Below are 21,590 nucleotides of genomic sequence, written 5' to 3'. Positions count from 1 at the left end.
TTCATGGTCCAGAAATTTCCAAAATTCAAAACTGACTTGGTCCCAAACATTCTAGCCTGGTGAAGTTACAGTCTGAAAGGACTACTTTTAATTTGCTAAGAGAGTCAAGATAGAAAACATCACAAAATGGTGCTGTCACCTAATGGTTCAATTCTTCTAACTAACGATGGGGAAGCTAATGTTTTGTTCAGAGTTTTGCAGTTCTCTTTAATGGCTTGTTAGCCAATTTCACGCCTATCTGAACAAGCAACATACAAGCAGCTTCTTTATATAAATGACAGCAAAACTATAAATGGGAGTTCATGTACTTCAAATACTATGTCAAAACGTCAGACACACATATCAAAATCAACATATAATGGCTTCAGATCAACTTGAAGTCAATGTATAATTTCAGTAGAGCCAGTGTATTTGGGAGCAACTGACTTTGCATTGTTGTGCTGCAGTATAATTATACTCTTAAAACAAGTATTCACTTTCTGCATCCTAATCTGTTGATAATCACTATGCTTACCTGTGTTGGCTGTTCACCCAAGAGCTTATAAGGCAATGTTTATTCTTAATTGCAGTTCTTGGTAAAATCCTTGAACAAAGAATGTTGGTCCTGGTGGACACCATCCATCCTCAATATCAAATGTCCAGATTAAGTAATGCTGCTTTTATTCTGCTACAACTTCAGAAGTACATACTTCATTGGAACCAGTAGGGTTTGTTTTGTCAATTTCCCATATCAGTCATCCATATGCAATCCATATGAGAATGCTAAATAGCATTTAGTTTTGTGTTGCAAGTGCAGCTATCAGAAACTAGGTTCACATTTTCAAATTTATATATGTAGGACAGCTAAAATGATGCTATTCTTCACATGGTACCTAAATGTCACTGACATAGAGATTCCATTATTGAAATGAGAATCCAGCATACATACACACAATTCATCTGTCATTAAGAAACTTTGAATTTGAAGGAATAACCAAATACCTTAATTCTATTTGATTAGTTTTCCTTGTTAAAGACTTTGTACTCAACCAAATACAGTAAAATATAAACAGAAAAATTGGCAGGCTGAAAAGTATTTTCCCATGAACGTTGTTATGCACACAAAATGAGGCAAAACACCTATTTCCATTGCAGCATTGCTGCTGTTAAAATAAACGATTCTCATGTGGCACAACAGCTGATTTTTTCTAATAAAGTTTATGACACAAAAATTACCCACACAATGCTAATAATCAGCAGTTTAGAGACACATAACTGAACGATCCGATTACCTTTTACTTTTAAAACATGTTGTCAGTTTGTTAGAAACACATTTATAATTGCGTTTATCTTAGTATGAGAAAAATGTTCCGTAGTCCTAACTACTGTAATCTTGAATTTTGCTAAGTAACTAGTTATGATAACCTTTAAAATTAGAAACAGGTACGTGCATCTTTCAATGCCAGTAAACGAAACTGTAAATTATAATGTCGCGTTCCTTTGCCAATGTCCACTCATTGAGTGCTATTCTTTTTATTACACAACTTTACCATTCTGCCACAACATTTGAGGATATTCTTGAGGATTCGCATAAATCGAACCGCTTTATAAACACTCAGACCGAGCAGGCTAAGCACTGCAGCAAGAGCCACAGGCTCTAGCATCTATCCCACGGCATTATGGCTATACTTGGCAGCGTTCCGGTCAACCCTTCTCCAAAAAGTGCGCGAAACACGGGCTATTTTTTAAACCAATGCAAAAATACGACCGCACCAACAAATGAACGATTCAAACAAGCAACTTTACACACCAGAGTCATTTCTCTTGTCCGCCATTTCAATCCCACAATTCGTACATGTCTCCAGCCTAACGCTGAGTTGGTTACCGTGGTTACTGGCTGGCGGCGGAGGGGGGAGGGGAACGGGGAGGAGGGGAGGTGGAGCCAGGACGGCGGGGACCGGGGAAAGGCGGCTCTCTTTGGTGATGGGAGAATGAGTCTGCGGCACGCGCTCACCTCCTCCCCCCACTACCCACCCCGCCCCGCCTAACCAGGTTTCCAACGTTGGGCAGCCGCCCCGCGTGTCCCGGAGCGCATCGAACAGGCGACCGTTAGGAGCCGCTGGCTCGCGCCGCTCCTTCCCTAATCTGGGCGGCTGGAGCTCAGGCACTTACTTGTTCAGATGCCAGAGCTTGCGTGCTATGGCCCGGCAGCAAAGACTGGAGACTTTAAAACAAAAAATAGTACCCCGTCGTTAAGAATCAGTATTCTGGAAAAAGAAACAAAATATGACGGCGTATTTCCATCGGGGACCTCTTATTAAAAACTAAAATTTGCAAGCTGTTTTATTAAATGAGAATAAAGCAAAAACGAAAAGACATGGGGAGAATTTATTTATTTGCATTTGCGAATGCGGCGCGGTTACATAGGGCATTGCAGTGGGAGTGATTGAACGGCCGGGGGTGGGGCACCTGGTGCCGGGGCGGGGAAGGCGAGGCGGGGTGGCAGGGTATAGGCTTTTGTTACATTCGGTGACGCCCGAGTGGGTTCACATGCAAATAGAGTACACCAAGATAGCGAGGAGGATGCGTTTAAAAACTCAGGTACATTAAACATATAGATATGTAAATATTGAGATGTTGTTGACTGTTTAAAATTTCACAAAAATAAAGGGGAAGAAAGGCGGCCTGTGAGGGAGAAACTGCGCCAATAACAAGTTTGAGAAGTTTGAAGCTGGCTGTTGAAGCCTCAGTGGTCCACAATTGCCAAGGACAGATCATCTAAGGCTAACATTGTTTGCAAACACATCGATCATTATTGACAGTGTTGTCAGAATTGATGACATTTTGAGGGGGGAAAAAAAACACAAGTAACATCGTGAAATTTAATGAGACTTTTGGATCTAATCAGCTCTTGGTTATTCTGTGGTGTATACCTGCAGACTGAGCCATTCAACAACTGGGAACATATCCGGTTTATTAAAAATAGAAAAGATCTCAGGAACCCACAGCCTTCGGGATGATGTGGAAACCTTAACATTGTACTTGATATTAAATATTTTGTATGCTTGTGTAAACAAGAGAATTTGGAAAATAAATATTTTTCTGGAGTCATTGTTGTATTCAATTCTGCCAGTTTCTACCACCACACAGCTGTATTTATGAATTTGCACGAGGATTATTTCAAAACTATACAAAGTGAGTTTCTCTTGGAAGAATGTTTTCAAATTATTTATACAAAGGCACACTGTACCCAGCAGGTGATGTGATTATTCGTATTAATTACAGATCAGTGCTCCACAGCGCCTGACTTTCCGCTTGTTGACATTAAAGGACGGAAATCCCGGTGGTTGGGAAATGTTATTTATTCTTACCCGCCTACTGCGGGAAAAAACCCCGCCAAAACTCGAGATGTGGCGCCAAATTTGAGCAAATGAAGGAAAAACTTCAGTGCGCCTTTTTGGAAGGAATAGTAATGTCTCCTCAAGGAATTGCGATTGAAGTAATTGTTCAGCCTACGAATGTTAGTTAGTACGATGCGCATAGTTATTTTCAAAAATACGCCTGCCTATTTGAGCATAGTGAGAAATTTCACAACAGCAGGTAAAAGTCCAACAGGTTTATTTAGCGGCCAGAGCTTTCACAGTGCTGCTCCTTCATCGGGTGAGTGGAGAGTTGGGTTCTGAAACAGGGCATGTATAGACACAGGCTCAACTTCAAGATAATGGTTGGAATGCGAGTCTGACTCAAGTCTTTACAGGTGCAGACAATGGAACTAGAGAGGTGTGAATTGTCTCCAGCCAGGATAATTGTAAAATGTTGCAAGCCCAGCAAGTCATGGGGTTACATGTAGTGTGACATGAACCTAAGATCCCGGTTGAGGTCGTCCTCATGTGTGCGGAACTTGGCCATCAGTTTATGCTCGTTGATTCTACGTTGTCGTGTGTCTTGAAGGCTGCCTTGGAGAACGCTTACCCAAAGATCAGAGGCTGAATGCCCTTGACTGGTGAAGTGTACCCCAATAGGAAGGGAACACTCCTGCCTGGTGATTGTCGAGCGGTGTCCATTCATCTAATGTCGTACCGTCTACATGGTCTTGCCAATGTACCATGTCTCGTTACATCCTTTGCTGCAATGTATCAGGTAGACAATGTTGGCCGAGTCACAAGGGTAGGTACTGTGTACCTGGTGGATGCCATCATCTCATGTTCTCACGTGAGATGATGGCATCCATGCTGACGATCTGGCAACGTCTTGCAGAGGCTGCAGCGGCAGGATTGTGTGGTGTCGTGGTTACTGAAACATGATGACATCAACAAGTTCCATCCCACCATCAGACTCACCATGGACTACTCTCCAGCATCGGTTGCATCTTGGACACATGCATCTCCATCAAGGATGGCCACCCAGCACTTAACTGTACCATAAGTCCATGGATAACCTCACTATGCTCCAATTCTCCAGTTTCCACCCTAAACACATTAAAGAAGCCATCCCCTAAGGACAAACCCTCCATATACACAGGAATTGCTCACATGAGGAGGAACGCAACACACGCTTACTGAGGCTGAAAGATGCCCTCGCAAGAACATGATATTGATCAATAGTTCCGACCTCCTCAGAAGACAAACACGGGACACAGCAGACACAGTACCCTTTGTTGTCCAGTACATCCCCAGAGCAGAGAAGTTACGACATCTTCGGAGCCTTCAACATGTCACTGATGAAGATGAATATCTCGCCAAGGCCATCCCCACTACTTGCCTTCAAATAACCGCGCAACCTCGAAGAGATCATTGTTTGCAACAAACTACCCAGCCTTTAGGAGAACAGTGACCACGACACCGCACAACCCTGCCACAGCAACCTCTGCAAGACGTGCCAGATCATCGACACAGATGCCATCATGTGAGAACGCCATCCACCAGGTGCGGTACATGTTTTTGCAACTTGGCCAATGCTGTCTACCGGATACACTGCGGGAAGGGATGTCCCGAGACATGGTACATCAGCGAGACCGTGCAGACACTATGATAACAGAAGAATGGACACCACGCGACAATCACCAGGCAGAGTGTTCCCTTCCTGTTGGGGAACACTTCAGCAGTCAACAGCATTCGGCCTCTGATCCTCAGGTAAGCATTCTCCAAGGCGGCTTTCAAGACACACAACAACGCAGAATCACCGAGCAAACTGATAGGCAAGTTCTGCACACATAAGGACAGCCTCAACCAGGATCTTGGGTTCATATCACACTACCTGTAACCCCCATGACTTGCCTGGGCTTGCAACATCTTACTAACTGTCCTGGCTTGAGACAATTCACACCTTTTTAACCAGTGCTTAACCCTCTCTCCACTCGTAAAGACTTGATTACCTGTTAAAACTCATATTCCAACCATTATCTTGGAATTGAGTCTGTCTATATATGCCTTGTTTGTGAACCCAACTCTCCGCTCACCAGATGAAGGAGCAGCCCTCTGAAAGCTCATGCTACCAAATAAACCTGTTGGACTTTAAACTGGTGTTGTGAGACTTCTTATTGTGCCTGCCCCAGTCCAACGCCAGCATCTCCACATCATATTTGAGCATAAATTGGGTAATCTAGTGATATCTGGCTGGTCATTTTGCACCGTCCAATTTTATGCTGGAAGTGACAGGGGGTACAGGAAGCATCTGTTCACGTACTAGCATAAAAATGTAGACACTTTTGACCACCTCAGTCTCAACTAACATCAATGCCCAAACTTGGGTTCCTCTCCACGGTCTTTGAAATTTTCATTATATCTAAAATCCCTGCTGAATCTCTTCAATCAAGCTCCAAACTCTGCCATGGCACCTAAATGGCTCTTAACAATGTTACAAATAACATCCACTATTAGCTGTGATCATTGTGCGCTATTTGTGCTTGTCATTTCCTTTAGTTGTGAGTCTTGCCATTTTCCTCCATTGCCCAGTTCACTGTGACTCCCTTCAATTGGTCCTATTCCTATCTGCTCAATCACAGCTGGAATAGATATATACTTAATGTGCTGAAGTTCCAAAAGTGGCTATTCTTTCCTCTGCTGCTCTGTTATTTCAGAAGTATCTAAGGATCCATCTTTGGTTGCCTCACCTATGCTTTCGAACAACATAATTTAAAGAAATGGAATCAGTTTCCACATGTACGCTACTCACCTCTTGACCGTTATATTGCTGTTGACCTATCAAGTTTCTTGTTCGCCATTTAGTTATGGATGAGCCTTCATTTAATTTAGCTAAATGATGGAAAGGCTGAAGCAAATTTCTTCATCCCTTTGTTCCTAAAGCCAGCTGCTTCCTGACTGAATCAGATTGTCCACAACCTTGATAACCATTTAGGTATGAGCAGAATTTTTGATCCCATATTATCCCCATAAGAACCACCTACTTTCACCGCTTTAGTTACCTACCTAAGCCCCACAGTCAGCCTATCTACTGATCCAACTTTGTCAACTCTCAGCTGGTTTATCTCCATGCTGGCCTCCTAATCTCCACCCTCGAATTTACGCATGTTATGCACTTTTATGTGCAAGCTCTTTGGCAGGCTGCCATGTGCACTTAGTAGTTCCTGGTGTAAGTACATTTTCCTTGTTTGGTAGATTGAGGCTGAAAGTCAATATCTAAAGAACAATATAGCACAGGAAGAGGCCCTTTGGCCCACAATGTCTGTGCCAACATTGATGCCTGTCTAATATTTTCTTGCCTTTAGGGGTCCATATCCCTCTATTCCCTGCCTGTTCATTATCTATTCCAAATGTCTCTTGAACGTTGTCATAGAATCTGCTTCCAGCACTTCCTCCAGCAGCGCGTTCCAGGCATTTACCACCGTCTGTATGAAAGACTTGCCCCTACATCTCTTCTAAACCTCATTTTCAACCTTTCTCCCAAGTACTTGACCCTTCAGCCCTGGGAAAAAGACTCTGACTATCCTCCCTATCCAAGTCTGTCATAATCTTGTTAAACTCTGTGACGTTCCCCCCTCATCCTCCGATGCTCCAACGAAAACAATCCAAGTTTGTTTAACCTTTCTTCATAGTCCATTTCCTCCAAATTAAGCACCATCCTGGTAAGTCTTTTCTGCATCCTTTACAATACATCAACATTCTTCCAGTACAGTGGCAACCAGAATTGTACATTATTCCAAATGTGGCTTAACCAAGTCATATACAGCTGCAATATGATTTTCCAATTCCTATGCTCTACCGATGAAGGCCATACATCTTCTTCACTTTGTCTACCTGAGTTGCCACCTTTAGGGGACTGTGGATCTGCACGCCTAGATCCCTCTGTATGCTAATATTTCTAAGGGCTTTGCCATTTACTGCATACTTTCCTTCTGCAGTAAACCTTCCAAAGCGCATCACCTCACATTTGTCCGGGTCAAATTCCATCTGCCGTCTTTTGGCCCACGTCTCCGGGTGATTTATATCCTGCTGTATCCTCTGACAATCCTCCTCACTATTTGCTACTCCCCCAATTTTTGTATCATCTGCAAATTTACTAATCAGACCAGCTACTTAGAATCTATATAAATGATTTGGATGAAGGGATATAATGTATTTTAGACAAATTTGCTAATGGTATAATTATTGGTAGGAAAGCATTTAAGGAGGACACATCTGCAGAGGGATATTAATGGGTCAAATAAGTGGACAAAATTTGGCAGATGGAATATAATGTGAGATTAGTAGCAAGAAAGTAGAATATTTAAATGGAGAGAGTGCAGAATGCTCTGGTATAGATGAATCTGGATATTGTTGTACGTGACATAATCAGAAAAGGTTATCATGCACAGACAGAAAGTAATTATGAAGGTGAATAAAATTGTGGCCTTTGTTGCAGGGCGCATGGACTATAAAAGTAGGAAAATCTTTTTACAACTGTGGAGGGCATGAGAGAGACCATGTTGGAGCGCAATGCACATTTCTGGGCTCCTTATTTAGAGAGGGATATACTAACATTGGAGGTAGTTCAAAGAACATTTGTCAGGTTGATTTCTGGGATGAAGGGTTGTCTCATGAATAAATGTTGAGCAGGTTGATCCTGTACTCATTGTAGCTTAGAAGGATGAGGCATGATCTATTGAAATATATAAGATTCTGAGGAGTTTTGACAAGGTAGATGCTGAGAGGATATTCTCCTTCATTGGGGAATCTAGAACTAAAGGCTCAGTTCCAGAATAAGGGATTTCCCATTTATAATGTAGATGGGAAGAATTTCTTCCCTCTGAGGGTCATTAATGTCTGAAAATCTCTATTGCAGAGAGCAGTGGAGGCTGAGTCTATGAATATATTTAGGAGCAAGTTCATTTTTAATTGAGAAGGGAAATCTAGTGTTGAGGTCGCAACCAAATCAGCAATGATCTTATGGAATGGCAATGCAGTTTTAAGTGGTTAAATAAGTTACTCCTGTTTCTGTTTTTTATGTTTTTAAGAAGCTTGACACCATTCAGGACACAGCAGCCCTCTTGATTGGCAGTCCGTCCATTATATGAACCATTGACTCACTCCACTACTGGTAAACAATACGTACAAAACACACTGCAGGAACTCATCAAAGCTTCTTCAACAGTACCTTCCAGATCGGCGAACTCTCTCACCTCGAAGAAAAAGGGAACAGATGCATAAGAGCGCAGCCATTTGCAATATTACCTCCAATTCACACGCTATCCTAACTTGGAACTATTTCATAATTCTTTCCTTGTTTCTGGACCAAATCCCTGGAAATTCCTTCTTAATAACACTGTGGGTATACCTACACCACATGGACTTTGCAACTCACCACCACCTTCTGAAAGTAAGTTAGGGATGGGCAATAAATGCTAGCTGACCTGCCAACGATGCTCACACCGAATGAACGAATAAATTGATCAATTGAACTGGTTTGGCACTCAGATTAGATCAGATATTAGTTTTGATGTGTTGATCTTGAGTACTGTAATAAAACTATGTTTTAATAGCAAACAAAACATTTCTTAAAAATTGCATTTGGAGAAGTGTGCACTTAAATTTTCCATCCTTAGGTGACCCTAAGAACATAAGAAATGGGAAATAGGAGCAGGAGTAGGCCAACTAGCCCTTCGAGCCTGCCCCGCCATTCAGTAAGATCATGGCTGATCTGTCGTGGCTCAGTTCCACATTCCCACCCTCTCCCCATAACCCTTAATCCCCTCTCTCATTAAAAACCCATCAACCCGCGTCTTAAAAATATTTAGCGAGGCAGCCTCCACCACTTCAACGGGCAGAGAATTCCAGAGATTCACCACCCTTTGAGTGAAGAAGTTCCTCCTCAACTCTGTTCTAAACCGCCCCCCCTTTATCTTGAGGCTATGCCCCCTAGTCCTACTATCCTTTCTGAGCGGGAAGAGTCTCTCCACCTCTATCCTATCCATCCCATTCATCATCTTATACATCTCAATGAGATCTTCCCTCATTCTTCTAAACTCTAACGAGTACAAGCCTAATCTATTCAGCCTCTCCTCATAGCTCAACCCCCTCAACTCCGGCATCAGCCTAGTAAACCTCCTCTGCACTCCCTCCAAGGCTAAAATATCCTTGCGTAAGTACGGCACCCAAAACTGCACACAGTACTCCAGCTGCGGCCTCACGAACGCCCTATACAGCCGCAGCAAGACCTCCCTACTTTTATATTCAATCCCCCTCGCGATGAAGGCCAGCATCCCATTCGCCTTCCAGACCACCTGCTGCACCTGCAAGCTGGGCATTATAGCAATGTTATACGTGATACACTTCCTGATGGGTATTCTATTATAGCTGGTTTCGTAATTCTTGCTACAGCTAAGAATGGTATATGTCGTTTAGCTTGGGAAGCTAAGAAATTTGGAAGGACTGTTAAATGGAATTCAGCTGCAAAACATTGACTGTTGTGGAGGCAGTGGATATGGGATTCTATTAAGTGACATGCTGTACAATGGGAGCACTGATGATTGTGGTCCCATTGACTGCTATGCAGATAATCGTTCTTTGTGAGATAATGTACATTGTACGAAATGTATGAATGAGAAAAAGTTACAGAATGACCCTACTAACTTGAAACAAATGCTGGAAAGAAAGGAAATCTGTAAAATGAAATAGATTTAAACTATTTGATTGTTTTACAAAAATAATGCATTTATGAAGAAATTTTTGGAGGTCCTTGGGGAGGGGTGTCTCACAATGCGATGATTTGTACAGAATATGGAAGATTTTGATTTATTTTGTTTATTTTTGTTGGAGATGTTGTCATCGGCTCTCCCTAATTTTGAGGATACATCCACCCTGGATCGTAAGTCACTGCCATGGATCTTCATGTGACTGAACAGGCAGATTCCCAAACCACAGATCTTTGAGCACTTGGGGCATGATGTCCAGTGAGTTAATGTGATCTGGCGTGCAGGATTTGCTTCCTTTTCTTTCCTTCTCTGCCATTGCTCTGCTTCGTTATTAAGACAGTGGGCAAGAATTTATGGCCTCGCTCAATCCAAGACTGAAAAAATCCCGACCAAGGTCAAGGGACATTTCTATAGTCCACCCCTCACACACTCCAGTGCTGTGGTGAGCGGGGTGGGTAGAATTCCAGCAATTGTCTCAAAACATAATGTGGCTTAAGAACATAAGAAATAGGAGCAGGAGTAGGCCATCTAGCCCTTCGAGCCTGCCCCGCCATTCAATAAGATCATGGCTGATCTGTCGTGGCTCAGTTCCACATTCCCGCCCTCTCCCCATAACCCTTAATCCCCTCTCTTATCAAAAACCCATCAACCCGCGTCTTAAAAACATTTAGCGAGGCAGCCTCCACCACTTCAACGGGCAGAGAATTCCAGAGATTCACCACCCTTTGAGTGAAGAAGTTCCTCCTCAACTCCGTTCTAAATCGCCCCCCCTTTATCTTGAGGCTGTGCCCCCTAGTCCTACTGTCCTTTCTGAGCGGGAAGAGTCTCTCCACCTCTATCCTATCCATCCCTTATCTTATACGTCTCAATGAGATCTCCCCTCATTCTTCTAAACTCTAACGAGTACAAGCCTAGTTTATTCAGCCTCTCCTCATAGCTCAACCCCCTCAACTCCGGTATCAGCCTAGTAAACCTCCTCTGCACTCCCTCCAAGGCCAAAATATCCTTGCGTAAGTACAGCGACCAAAACTGCACACAGTACTCCAGCTGCGGCCTCACCAATGCCCTATACAGCCGCAGCAAGACCTCCCTACTTTTATATTCAATCCCCCTCGCTATGAAGGCCAGCATCCCGTTAGCCGTCCTGATCACCTGCTGCACCTGCAGGCTGGGTTTTTGCGACTCATGCACAAGGACCCCAAGGTCCCTCTGCGCCGTCGCCTGCTGCAGTTTTTCGCCACGTAAGAAATAGTCCTTCCTATCATTATTCCTACCAAAGTGGACCACCTCGCACTTGCCAACATTAAATTCCATTTGCCAGTTCCTGGCCCATTCGCCCAGCCTATCTAGATCCTTCTGCAGACTCTCCACACCCTCCGCGCAATTTGCTGTTCCCCCAATCTTGGTGTCATCAGCAAATTTCGACACCATACACTCGGTTCCCTCCTCCAGATCATCTATATGAATGGTAAATAGCTGAGGCCCCAGCACCGACTCCTGGGGCACTCCACTAGTCACCAACCTTGATGGACAATTTGTCACCATTTTGAGCAATTGAGAGCAAGCTTCCCCCAATAATTGAATGTCAATGCTGCTGCACCTCAAGGAGAGCTTCAGAAAGTCTTTTAAGCATTTTCTTTGTTCTCCCCTGAAACACAGAATATTTGAGAATTGAGAAAACAGAATCTGGTGGGGGAGATGCTTTTTGGCCAGCTGGACATAGCATCCAAACCACCAAAGTTGATTTTACAGGAGTTTTGACTTCAAGAAGAAGAAGCAGGCTTCAAGAGGAGTACTAGCATTTATTCAATGCTCTCCTCCACCCCCATCCCAGAAGCCTACATGGAAGTTTATACAGAAGAAGCAGTCCAGCCACAAGCGCCCAATCTTAGGGGAAAGTGGTGACATTAATCCCTTGCTCCCAGCCTGAGCCCACCCAAACCCAGAACCCTATGGGTACCCTTCCTCTACGGCTTGGCAGCAGCAGAGAGCACATGAGCACTGGATTTACCTCTGTGAGCACCCGTCCCCTTGGGGCCCAAGACACCAGGTCAGGGTGTTAGTGCCTGGGTGCTGGGGCAGTGCACCACCTGCACTTGCAAGGCAAGGTTTGAAGGCGGGGCCTGAGGGCTGGGTCACCCTCATGCATTCATGGTGATTGGTGGGGTGTGAACTGTTACTTAAGTGGTGTGGGGGGAGAGGGAGGGAGGAAGATGACCCTCTCTGCTGACAGTTTGGTGATGCTCCCATGGACCCGATGAATCCAGCACATCAGGTCCACGCTGGTCATTACCAGAACCAAAACCTACCAAGTGCATTTCCCACCGGAGGAGCTGGAGAATGGCAAGGGCCTGGTGTAGGCAGATCTGTGAATTGTATTGCAATTAGGAGATTTGCATAATAATTGAGTTGCTGTATGCTGCGGGCAGAAATCAATCAGGGCTGGCAGGGCATGTCGGGTTCATCCTGATCCTCCTCCCTGCAGGAATACGATTTTTTTTTGTTGCCAACACACCAGTGGAGCATCGGGATTCCTGCTGACTGTCTGACAAGGCTGGAAAATTCCACACAACTTCAACAAAAATGGGGTGAAGAGTCATGCATCAAAACCTCAGCTGGGGTTGTATACCCTTCAACCATAATAGCTGCCTCGTGATTCGCACAATGTTTAACCAGTGGCACAGTGGTGAGCACTACTGCCTCACAGTGCCAGGGACCTGGGTTCAATTCCTGGCTTGGATGGAGTATGTATGGAGTTTGCATGTTCTCCCCATGTTTGCGTGGGTTTCCTCTGGGTGCTCCAGTTTCCTCCCACAGTCCGAAAGGCATCCTGATTAGGTGCATTGGCCGTGCTAAATTCTCTCTCAGTGTGCCCAAACAGGCGCCAGAGTGTGGCAACTAGAGGATTTTGACAGTAACTTCATTTCAGTGTTAATGTAAGCCTACTTATGACACTAATAAATTAAATTTTGAAAAACAACTTTAGTGTGTTGGCTTGACCTTCTGGGACTTTAACTCCATGAAGGAAGCCATTTGACCTGTTCAGTCCATGCTGGCTCATTTGATACATGACTCAATTATCAGGTTGGGTGAATATAACTCTTCACCCCATTTTTTTGGTGAAGTTGAGTGGGATTCTCCAGCCTTGTCAGCCAGCAGGAATCCCAATGCCCCACTGGTGTGTTGGCAAAAAAACCCCCAAGATTCCTGCTGGGCGTGAGGACTATCAGGATAAACCGGACATGCCCTGCCTGCCCTGATTGGATTCCAGCCCATAGCTTACAGCAACCCAATTATTATACAAACCACCTAATTGCAATACAATTAGCAGATCTGCCTACCCAGTCACCAGGCCCTTGCCGTTCTCCAACCCCCCCAGCCTGAAATGCACTCATCTAGTTCCATACCTTACCTTTCCATAAAAACATGCAGTTTACTTTCAAGCTTAAATTGAATATCCAATTTCCTTTGGAAAGTTATAATTGAATCTGCCTCTGCCATCCTCTCAGGCAGTGTGTTCCAGATCACGTCACCTTTGATTCTTTTGCCAATCACCATTCAATTACATGGGAAGGAGGTGTTCTTTTGGTGTCATTTCAAATATACTGCCCTTTATCCTGTTTGAGATCCTCCTCCCTTACCTTGTCCAATTGGCGGAGCTAAATTCTGTAGTGCCATTTCCACGGCTTCAGAGAACCAACTCTGGCATGTCTTCTCTCAGCACCAAGTCTTTGTGCAGATGGCACAGGAGGAGAACATGGATAGTGTGTTCTCTATACATCACTAGGACCCACTAAAGTCTTACATAGAAACTGAGAAAATAGGGGTAGGAATAGGGCAATCAGCCCACCGAGTCTGCTCCATCATTCAGTATATCTATAAAATGGTTGATCATCTAACTCAATTGCCTGATCCCGCCATCCTTCATCCCCTTTGATCCTTTTTGCCCCAAGAGTTATACCTAGCTCTTTCTTGAAAACATACAATGTTTTGCCCTCAACTGCTCTCTGTGATAGTGAATTCCATAGCCCCTCCAGTCTCCGGTGAAGAAATTTCTCCCCATTCTTAGACTATGACCACTGGTTCTGGACTCCCACCATCGGGAGTATTCTTCCTACATCTACCCTGTCTAATCCTGTCAGAATTTTATAGGTTTCCCCCCTCATTCTTCTCAACTCCAAGTGACTATAAGCCTAACCAATGCAATCTCTCCTCATATATCAGTCCCTCGATCCCAGGAATTAATCTGGTGCCATGCCTGTAAGGTGGAGCATGTATGAATAAACTATTCCAACTCTGAGGCTACCTAAACAACTTAGGCGCCCGAGATTGGCTGTACCACCCCTCCTCACCCACTCCCATTTTGCCTTTGGTCTGGGTTGTCCAGAGGCAGACAAGAGGTGGGGGGTGTCCCGGGAGAAAGAAAGTATCATAAAAAAAACTTGAGGTAAGGCACCAAAAGGTCAAGTCAGCCTATATGGACCCTCCTATCTGCAAATATAACCATGTGCTGAGGAAAAGTAATATCGACTCAGAATGTTTCTCTCCCACAGATGCTGTCAGACTTGTTGAATTTTTCCAACACTTACTGTTTTATTTTGGATCTCAAGCATTGGCAGCAATTTGCTTTTATTAAGCCATATTTGATTTTGTGACCATGCTCACCCTGATGGAACTTTTGACATTACCGGGTGTGGGTTCAGGAGTGAAAAAAAGAGGGACTGTGTGGATCTGGAGGCCTTGAAAGACACAGAGGTCTTTCTCTCCCCACATTCCCCCACCAAAAAAAGGAGGAAGCACCTCTCCTTTGAACTGGAGAAGAGCTTGGAGAAGGGACACAGCTCTATGGAAGAGAAATCAATGTGTTTACTTGGAATCAGAATTTATTTATTTGGCATTCCCCTCCATCTTTCCTTACTTTACAGTTGGCAGCTGAGTTTTCAAGAACATTACCCTTACTCCTCTGAAACACCCTCTCAAAATGCCTTTTGCCTCTTCTTTCTCCATCTTTTAAAAGGCTTCTCAGAGTGTACCATTTTGGCTAGACTCTCTCACCACCACATGTCTTTATTAATTAAGGCTTAACATGTTTCCTACATAATTGCACTTTGTAAATGCAAGTTGATAGTAATTTCAATCTAGATCTTGTTGCATATAGCCTTATATATTAATTACTCCATTAATATATTAAATCGGATATAATTTTAGTCAATTTGCTTTGATAGATCTGTCACTGTGTTTTCTGCTTTTTTGGGGCAATGAAAGAAAGTCGCATGCTTATGATTTTATAGGACACAGTTAAGAATAATTGTTAACTCTGGGCACACTATGCCATAAACAACACAGAAAAAAATCCATTATTTAGATTGTAGGAGTCCCGGGATAAATTTCTTAAATTTTCCACCTGGCTGCCATAACTTTGCTAGCAACGTCTCAAATTCTGGATAAATATTTCGTCACACTTTTTCTAGGGTTTCCATGGCTGTTCAACCAAAGTTATAATGGTGAGCAGACAGGACCCCACAGAAATCTATCCCCATACTCCTCACAGAAATTGTGGGGGTGATTCTCCTAAAAGTGCTGAATTGGCAGGAAAACTGTTCTAAATCCCAACTATTTTGTCAATTCAGCTTCTCACCTGAATCTCCGCACTCATTAAACACCCAGGGTAGCGCGGGGTCTATTCATGCTGGAGTCCGACAGTTCTGGAACTCTGCGCGTGTGCAGTGGCCCCAATCTGTCAGACTCCCCGTTTGCTGGTCAGCTCAATTGCTGGCAGTGCTGCCTCTCCAGCTCTCCCCCCCAATCACTGCCCTCCCTCCATCCCAGACCAATCCTGTCTGCAGAGTGGCAGCGGGATCTCCCACCAATCACCCCTAGGCCCTGCCTACAATAAGACCGACCCCCTTGGCACTACTCAATGCATGGCTGGTGGTGCCAAGGTGCCCCCTGGGTATGGGCACTTTACCCCTTGGGCAGTGTCAGGGGGCTCAAGCTGGCACTGCCAGGGTGCTCATGCCCAGGGGACACTGCTGCCCCCCCCCCGGGGACCCCAATTGCCCCCTCATCATCCTGCAGGCTCTCCCGCAAGTTTCCCGAACGTGGGGAGCTAGTGTAAACCCTGCTGGAATGAAGTACTCCTATTGGGATGGGAGATTTAATTGGGGCCTAAAAATTCCCGCAGATTTAAAATACATTTTTAAAAGGTTACCTGTCTTCCTGCCGGTTTCCAGCATGGTCTGACTGGCTCTGGGAGATGTGCATGCATTCCCGGCGCATGTGCAAATCCCGGTACAGGGCCGGCAATGCACCTCTCCCACCGCGACCTGCTAGAAGAGTTGCGAGTCGCAATGGGATTATTGCGGCCTGTTTTTCTGCTCTGAACATAAGTCAAAATTTATTGGAGGAAATAATTGACAGAAAAAGTTAGATAAATACTCTCAAATAGAGTTAGATAAATACCCTGCATTCCAAAAAATTCTGCCACCTATAATGAATTATTAATCAAGTTCAGCAGTATTCTGTTTGAGAGTCACAATCCTCTGACATTTCAAAGAAATGTGTTCTTCTCATTATCTCCTCACTGGATATAGATTGTCCTACTGGGAAGATGGAGCATGGGTTCATGAAGAGCAGACTATGTTTGACTAATTTGGTAGAACTCTTTGAGAACATTACATGCACAGTGCTCAATGGGGAACCTGTGGATGTGGTGTATCTGGATTTCCAGAAAGCATTCGACAAGATGCCGCACCAAAGGCTACTGCATGAGATAAAGGTGTATGGTGCTAAGGGTAACGTATTAGCATGGACAGAGGATTGGTTAACTAACAGAAGGCAAAGAGTGATGGCTGTTTTTCTAGTTGATGATCAGTGACTAGTGGTGTGCCTCAGGGATCAGTGTTGGGACTGCAATTGTTTATGATTTACATAGATGATTTGGAGTTGAGGACCAAGTGTAGTGTGTCAAAATTCGTAAATGACACTGAGATGAGTGGCAAAGCAAAGTGTGCAAAGGACGCTGAAAGTCTGCAAAAGGATAAAGATAGTCTAAGTGAGTGGGCAAGGGTCTGGCAGATGGAGTACAATGTTGGTAAATGTGAGGTCATCCATTTTGGTAGGAATAACGGCAAAATGGACCAGTATTTAAATGGTAAAAAATTGCAGCATGCTGCTGTGATCCTTGAGACACACCGCCCTATTGCTTCATCTGGAGACTTCAGAACCATTACTGCCACAACCTAAGACCACCAGCCCATTTATAAGGCAGTCACAAGGACCATCAGTAAGAAGGGTACATGGCAGGAAATCCTGCTGTGAAACAAGGCCCCAACCTGGGCTGGTATGGGCAGGGATAGGGCAACCAGCCGTTTCCCTTGTGAGTTGAGGAGGAAGAAAATCCAGGTATGGATGAGGAGACAGTAAAGCATCTCACTTCCTCATTCTTCCACTGTTTTCTGTAGCTGCTGGTGTCAGAGTAAACATCTGGTTACTTAATAACATCTGTGGACGTGTTAATTTTCAACAGCTGGAGAAGGTAAAGATTCAAGCAATAAATCTTTGTGCAATACACTTCCCGTATATTTACTGCACAACTTCCGTAGGAAGGAAAAGTCTCTCATTTAAAAACTCCAACTCTCAGCTCCCACTTCTCTCCTGAGTCTCTTCAGCCTTTGTCTTTCACCAGGACCTGGTATTTTATTAGAGAGTGAGAGAAAAGTAATCCAATAATGAACTGTTGGAACTTTAGTGGGGAAAAATGGTCCGTCACCTGCCCACGCCATCCACTCAGCGATTCTTCACGGAAACTATTCAAACATAGGATCGAGTGCTGGGAATTTGGGATCATACAGAACTGAGATGAGGAGAAATTTATTCACTCAGAGTGTTGTGAATCATTGGAATTTTCTAATCAAGAGAGTTGTAGCTGCTCCGACGTTAAATGTCTTCTCTTGTTTGCCTGGCCTTCGAGGTGAAGGCGACATGTCCATCATCTGCGAACTTTGGTAGGTTCTGATGGGTATGTGGGTAACTATTAAGGCTTATCAGTACCTGGAAGGTTTTGTTGTCAATAGGACAGGGTAATACAGATGACTGAGTTTTGGATGGCTTTCCAGTTTGTGATTTCCTCTCCTTGCATATTGTCTCTGCCTATGGTATGTCCTTGCTTTCGAAGGAGGCTGCACTATGTTTTGTTTATTGCGACACGTGCAGCAATCCTGGACAAGTTTCTCCAAGGGTCCAAAGTTGATATCAAAACTCTTAAGTGTAGCCTTCAGCACTCCCCATGCAGCACTTCTGTTGACCTCCATGAATGCACATCCCAGACTTAATCTCTACACAAGCGATTCACACAGCTAAGCATCAGCCATCTTTGACAGACAAGGGAATTAAGGGTTATGGGGAGAAAGCGGGAAAGTGGAACTGATCCACTTCAGATCAACCATGATCTTATTGAATGGCGGGGCAGGCTTGAAGGGCTAGATGGCCTACTCCTGCTCCTATTTCTTATGTTCCTATGTTCTCAGAAACCAAATAGGTGAAGCATGATTAATCGTACATAACTGCTTTATATCCTGCTCGTAACTACGGTATACTAGATTTGTTCATTAGTCCGATTTAAATCTTTTCACTGATTAGCATTTTTAACATTTTTTTTTCCAACTGTACCTGTATTTTCATCTTCTTAGCATATTAGCTTTTGAAGCAATGACAAAAAGCAAGTATTTTCGCTTCCCAATCATCAAGTACCTCCAACCACTGCTAAATCAGGGCATTGCTTCTTTATAAGTGTTTTTGTCTGTGTTAACCTCTCATATTTACAGGGAAGTATTTCATGTCATTGTGTTGTGAATATCTAGTTGACAATTCATACACTTTAAAATATAACTTGTAGAAATTCTAACTGCAGCTAAATGGGGCATTAGGTTAAGAAGTTTGTAGACATCTTAAGTGAACGTAATTCAAACAAGTTTGGAATTAATTACAGTTAAAAGTTAAGCTATGTTAACCTTCAGAGCCAGAATTAGAAATTTAAACACAGTACTTTGGATGACCAATCCATTTCTGGACATTTTGGTAGAGCCAGGGTGTCGATTGTAATCTCTATAGCTAATTCTAGGAAAGTGCGTAAACAGTAATGTCAGTTATTCATATGGGTTACCGAATCAAAAAGTTATGTTGAAGACAAAATAATTAATTTACATTATTGTTAGAGGACATCCCAAAGCATACCATGTTGTCTTAGAGATAGGCTGTATGGGTAAAGGTTCTTTTGTTTAAGTTCTTTGGGTGATTGGTCAGAAATTAGGCAGTTGCAGTTTTGCTTTGGTGTAGACAGCAATCATTGGATTTAGAGAGTCAACAGGAGATGATTAATCATCTAGACTACACATTAAACAAATTAAATACTTCATTGTACATACCTCGAAATGCAGCTGGGGCTCAAGTTCAATTTGGATTTTGTGAAGGAAAAAAGCAGCTAGAGGAAGAAATCTGCACTGACCCTCACATAACCTTGTGACAGAAAGCACTGAATAGAGTTAACTTGGAAGCCGTGAGAAGGCAGTTAGGTATCTGCCAGTAATCAGAACAAGGAGCTGAGGTATTCATGGTATGAAATAAAAGTTGAAGTGTTGCTTAGCCAAAAGGCTAATGCAAGTATTCCCATCAAATATTACTTTGGAGAATGGCTGGAACATTGAAGACAATTAAAGTGAATTCCACTTCGAGAGACAAAGCTTGATCAGGGAGACTCAGCATAGCTTTGTCAGAGGGAGGTCATGCCTAATAAATTTGATTGAATTTTTTGAGGAGGTGACCAGGTATGTAGAGGATAGTGCAGTTGATGTAGTTTATATGGATTTCAGCAAAGACTTTGACAAGGTTCCACATGGAAGACTTGTAAAGAAGGTAAATTCATATGGGAAACAGAATAATTTGATAAAGTGGATTCAAAATTGGCTTAGTTGTAGGAGATAAGAGGGTGATGACAGAAGGCTGCTTTAGTGACTGCAAGCCAGTGATCAGTGGCATACCGCAAGGTTCTGTATTGGGTCCCCTATTATTAGTCTTCAATGTCATTTATATATATGACGATGTGGGGGTTAGGATTAGTAAGTTTGCAGATGACACAAAGATTGGATGGATGGCTAACAGTGAGGTGGACTGTCTTGGGCTACATGAAGATATAGACAAAATGGGCAGATGAGTGTCAGATAAAAATTTAACCCTGAAAAGTGTGAAGTGATACACTTCGGTAGGAGTAATTTGACAATGAATGGTAGGATACTAGGAAGTTTTATGGAACAAAGTGACCATGACATATTCATCCACAGATCTGTGAAAGTGGAAGGGCATGTTAGTAGGGTGGTGAAAAAGACATATGGGACACTTGTCTTTATCAATCGAGACATAGATTACAAAAGCAGGGAAGTCATGTTGGAGTTTTGTGAGGCCACAGCTGGAGTGATGTGTGCAGTTCTGGTCACCAAATTATTGGAAGGATGTGATTGCACTGGACGGGGTGCAGAGAAGGTTCACCAGGATGCCCCTGGGATGGAACATTTAAGTTATGAAGAAGATTGCGTAGGCTTGCATTGTTTTCATTGGAGCAGAGAAGACTGAGAGGGGACGTGATCAAGGTGTACAAGATTATGAGAGACATGGACAGAGTGATAAGGAACAACTATTCCTCTTAGTTGAAGGGTCAGTCATGAGGTCCAAGGTGAGCGGCAGGAGGTTTAGAGGGGGATGCAAGGAAAAACCTTTTTACCCAGAGGGTGGTGACAGCCTGGAATGCGCTGCCTGGGAGAGTATTAGAGACTGGTTGCCTCACATCCTTTAAAAAGTGTCTGGATTTGCACTTGATAAATCATATCATTGAGGGTTATGGGCCAAGTGCTGGCAGATGGTTTTAGATGGGAGTTTAGGTGTTTTTATTGTGTCGATGTGAACTCAATGAGCTGAATGGTTTCTTCTGCGCCCTATGATTCTGACTCACAAAGGCTTCTTAGGCAGCATCTTCCAAACCCACAACCACTACCATCTAGAAGGACAAGTGCACTGGATACCTGGGCATACCACCAACTAAGGTTCCCCTTTCAAGTCACCATCCTGACTTGGCAATATATCACCATTTCTTCACCATCACTGGCTCAAAATCCTTGAACTCCCTCCCTAACAGCATAGCGGCTGTGTCTGCACCTCAGGGACTGCAGCAGTTCAGCAGCTCACCACAATCTTCTCAAGGGCAACTAGAGATGGGCAGTAAATGCTGGTTTAACCAGTTAATGGGATGAATCCATTAACGAATTTGAAAAAACTTCTTCAAGAGTACATTTTCCCCCCAACCATTCTTATGCCTTATTTTCCAATAATTTTGCCTTGACCACCACCACACTTGCCACGGTAATTCAATTTTGGGTATTATAACTATTTTATAACAGTGCTGTCTCTAATTAGGCATACAAAGCATCCTGAC

General features: G+C 43.6%; 1 protein-coding gene across 4 annotated transcripts in view; it reads right to left on the bottom strand.

Moving 5' to 3' along the window:
• The window catches only part of agbl4 (AGBL carboxypeptidase 4), a 791,814-nt gene extending 789,934 nt beyond the window's left edge, over window positions 1–1,880 (bottom strand). For 2 of the 4 annotated variants that reach the window (XM_080195498.1, XM_080195500.1), the window contains exon 1: window positions 1,790–1,819. In XM_080195498.1, the coding sequence (XP_080051624.1) occupies window positions 1,790–1,798 (9 nt within the window). In that variant the 5' untranslated portion in view covers window positions 1,799–1,819. Of the gene's footprint in view, window positions 1–1,789 lie in introns of all 4 variants that reach the window. The other 2 variants (XM_080195501.1, XM_080195499.1) reach the window with 2 other exon arrangements.
• Between the last annotated feature and the right edge of the window lie 19,710 nt (window positions 1,881–21,590).

Source organism: Carcharhinus amblyrhynchos, chromosome 9 (genome assembly GCF_965287045.1).
Source record: "Carcharhinus amblyrhynchos chromosome 9, sCarAmb.v2.hapA, whole genome shotgun sequence".
Taxonomy (NCBI): Eukaryota; Metazoa; Chordata; class Chondrichthyes; order Carcharhiniformes; family Carcharhinidae; genus Carcharhinus; species Carcharhinus amblyrhynchos.
This window is presented reverse-complemented; position numbering and strand designations above follow the sequence as displayed.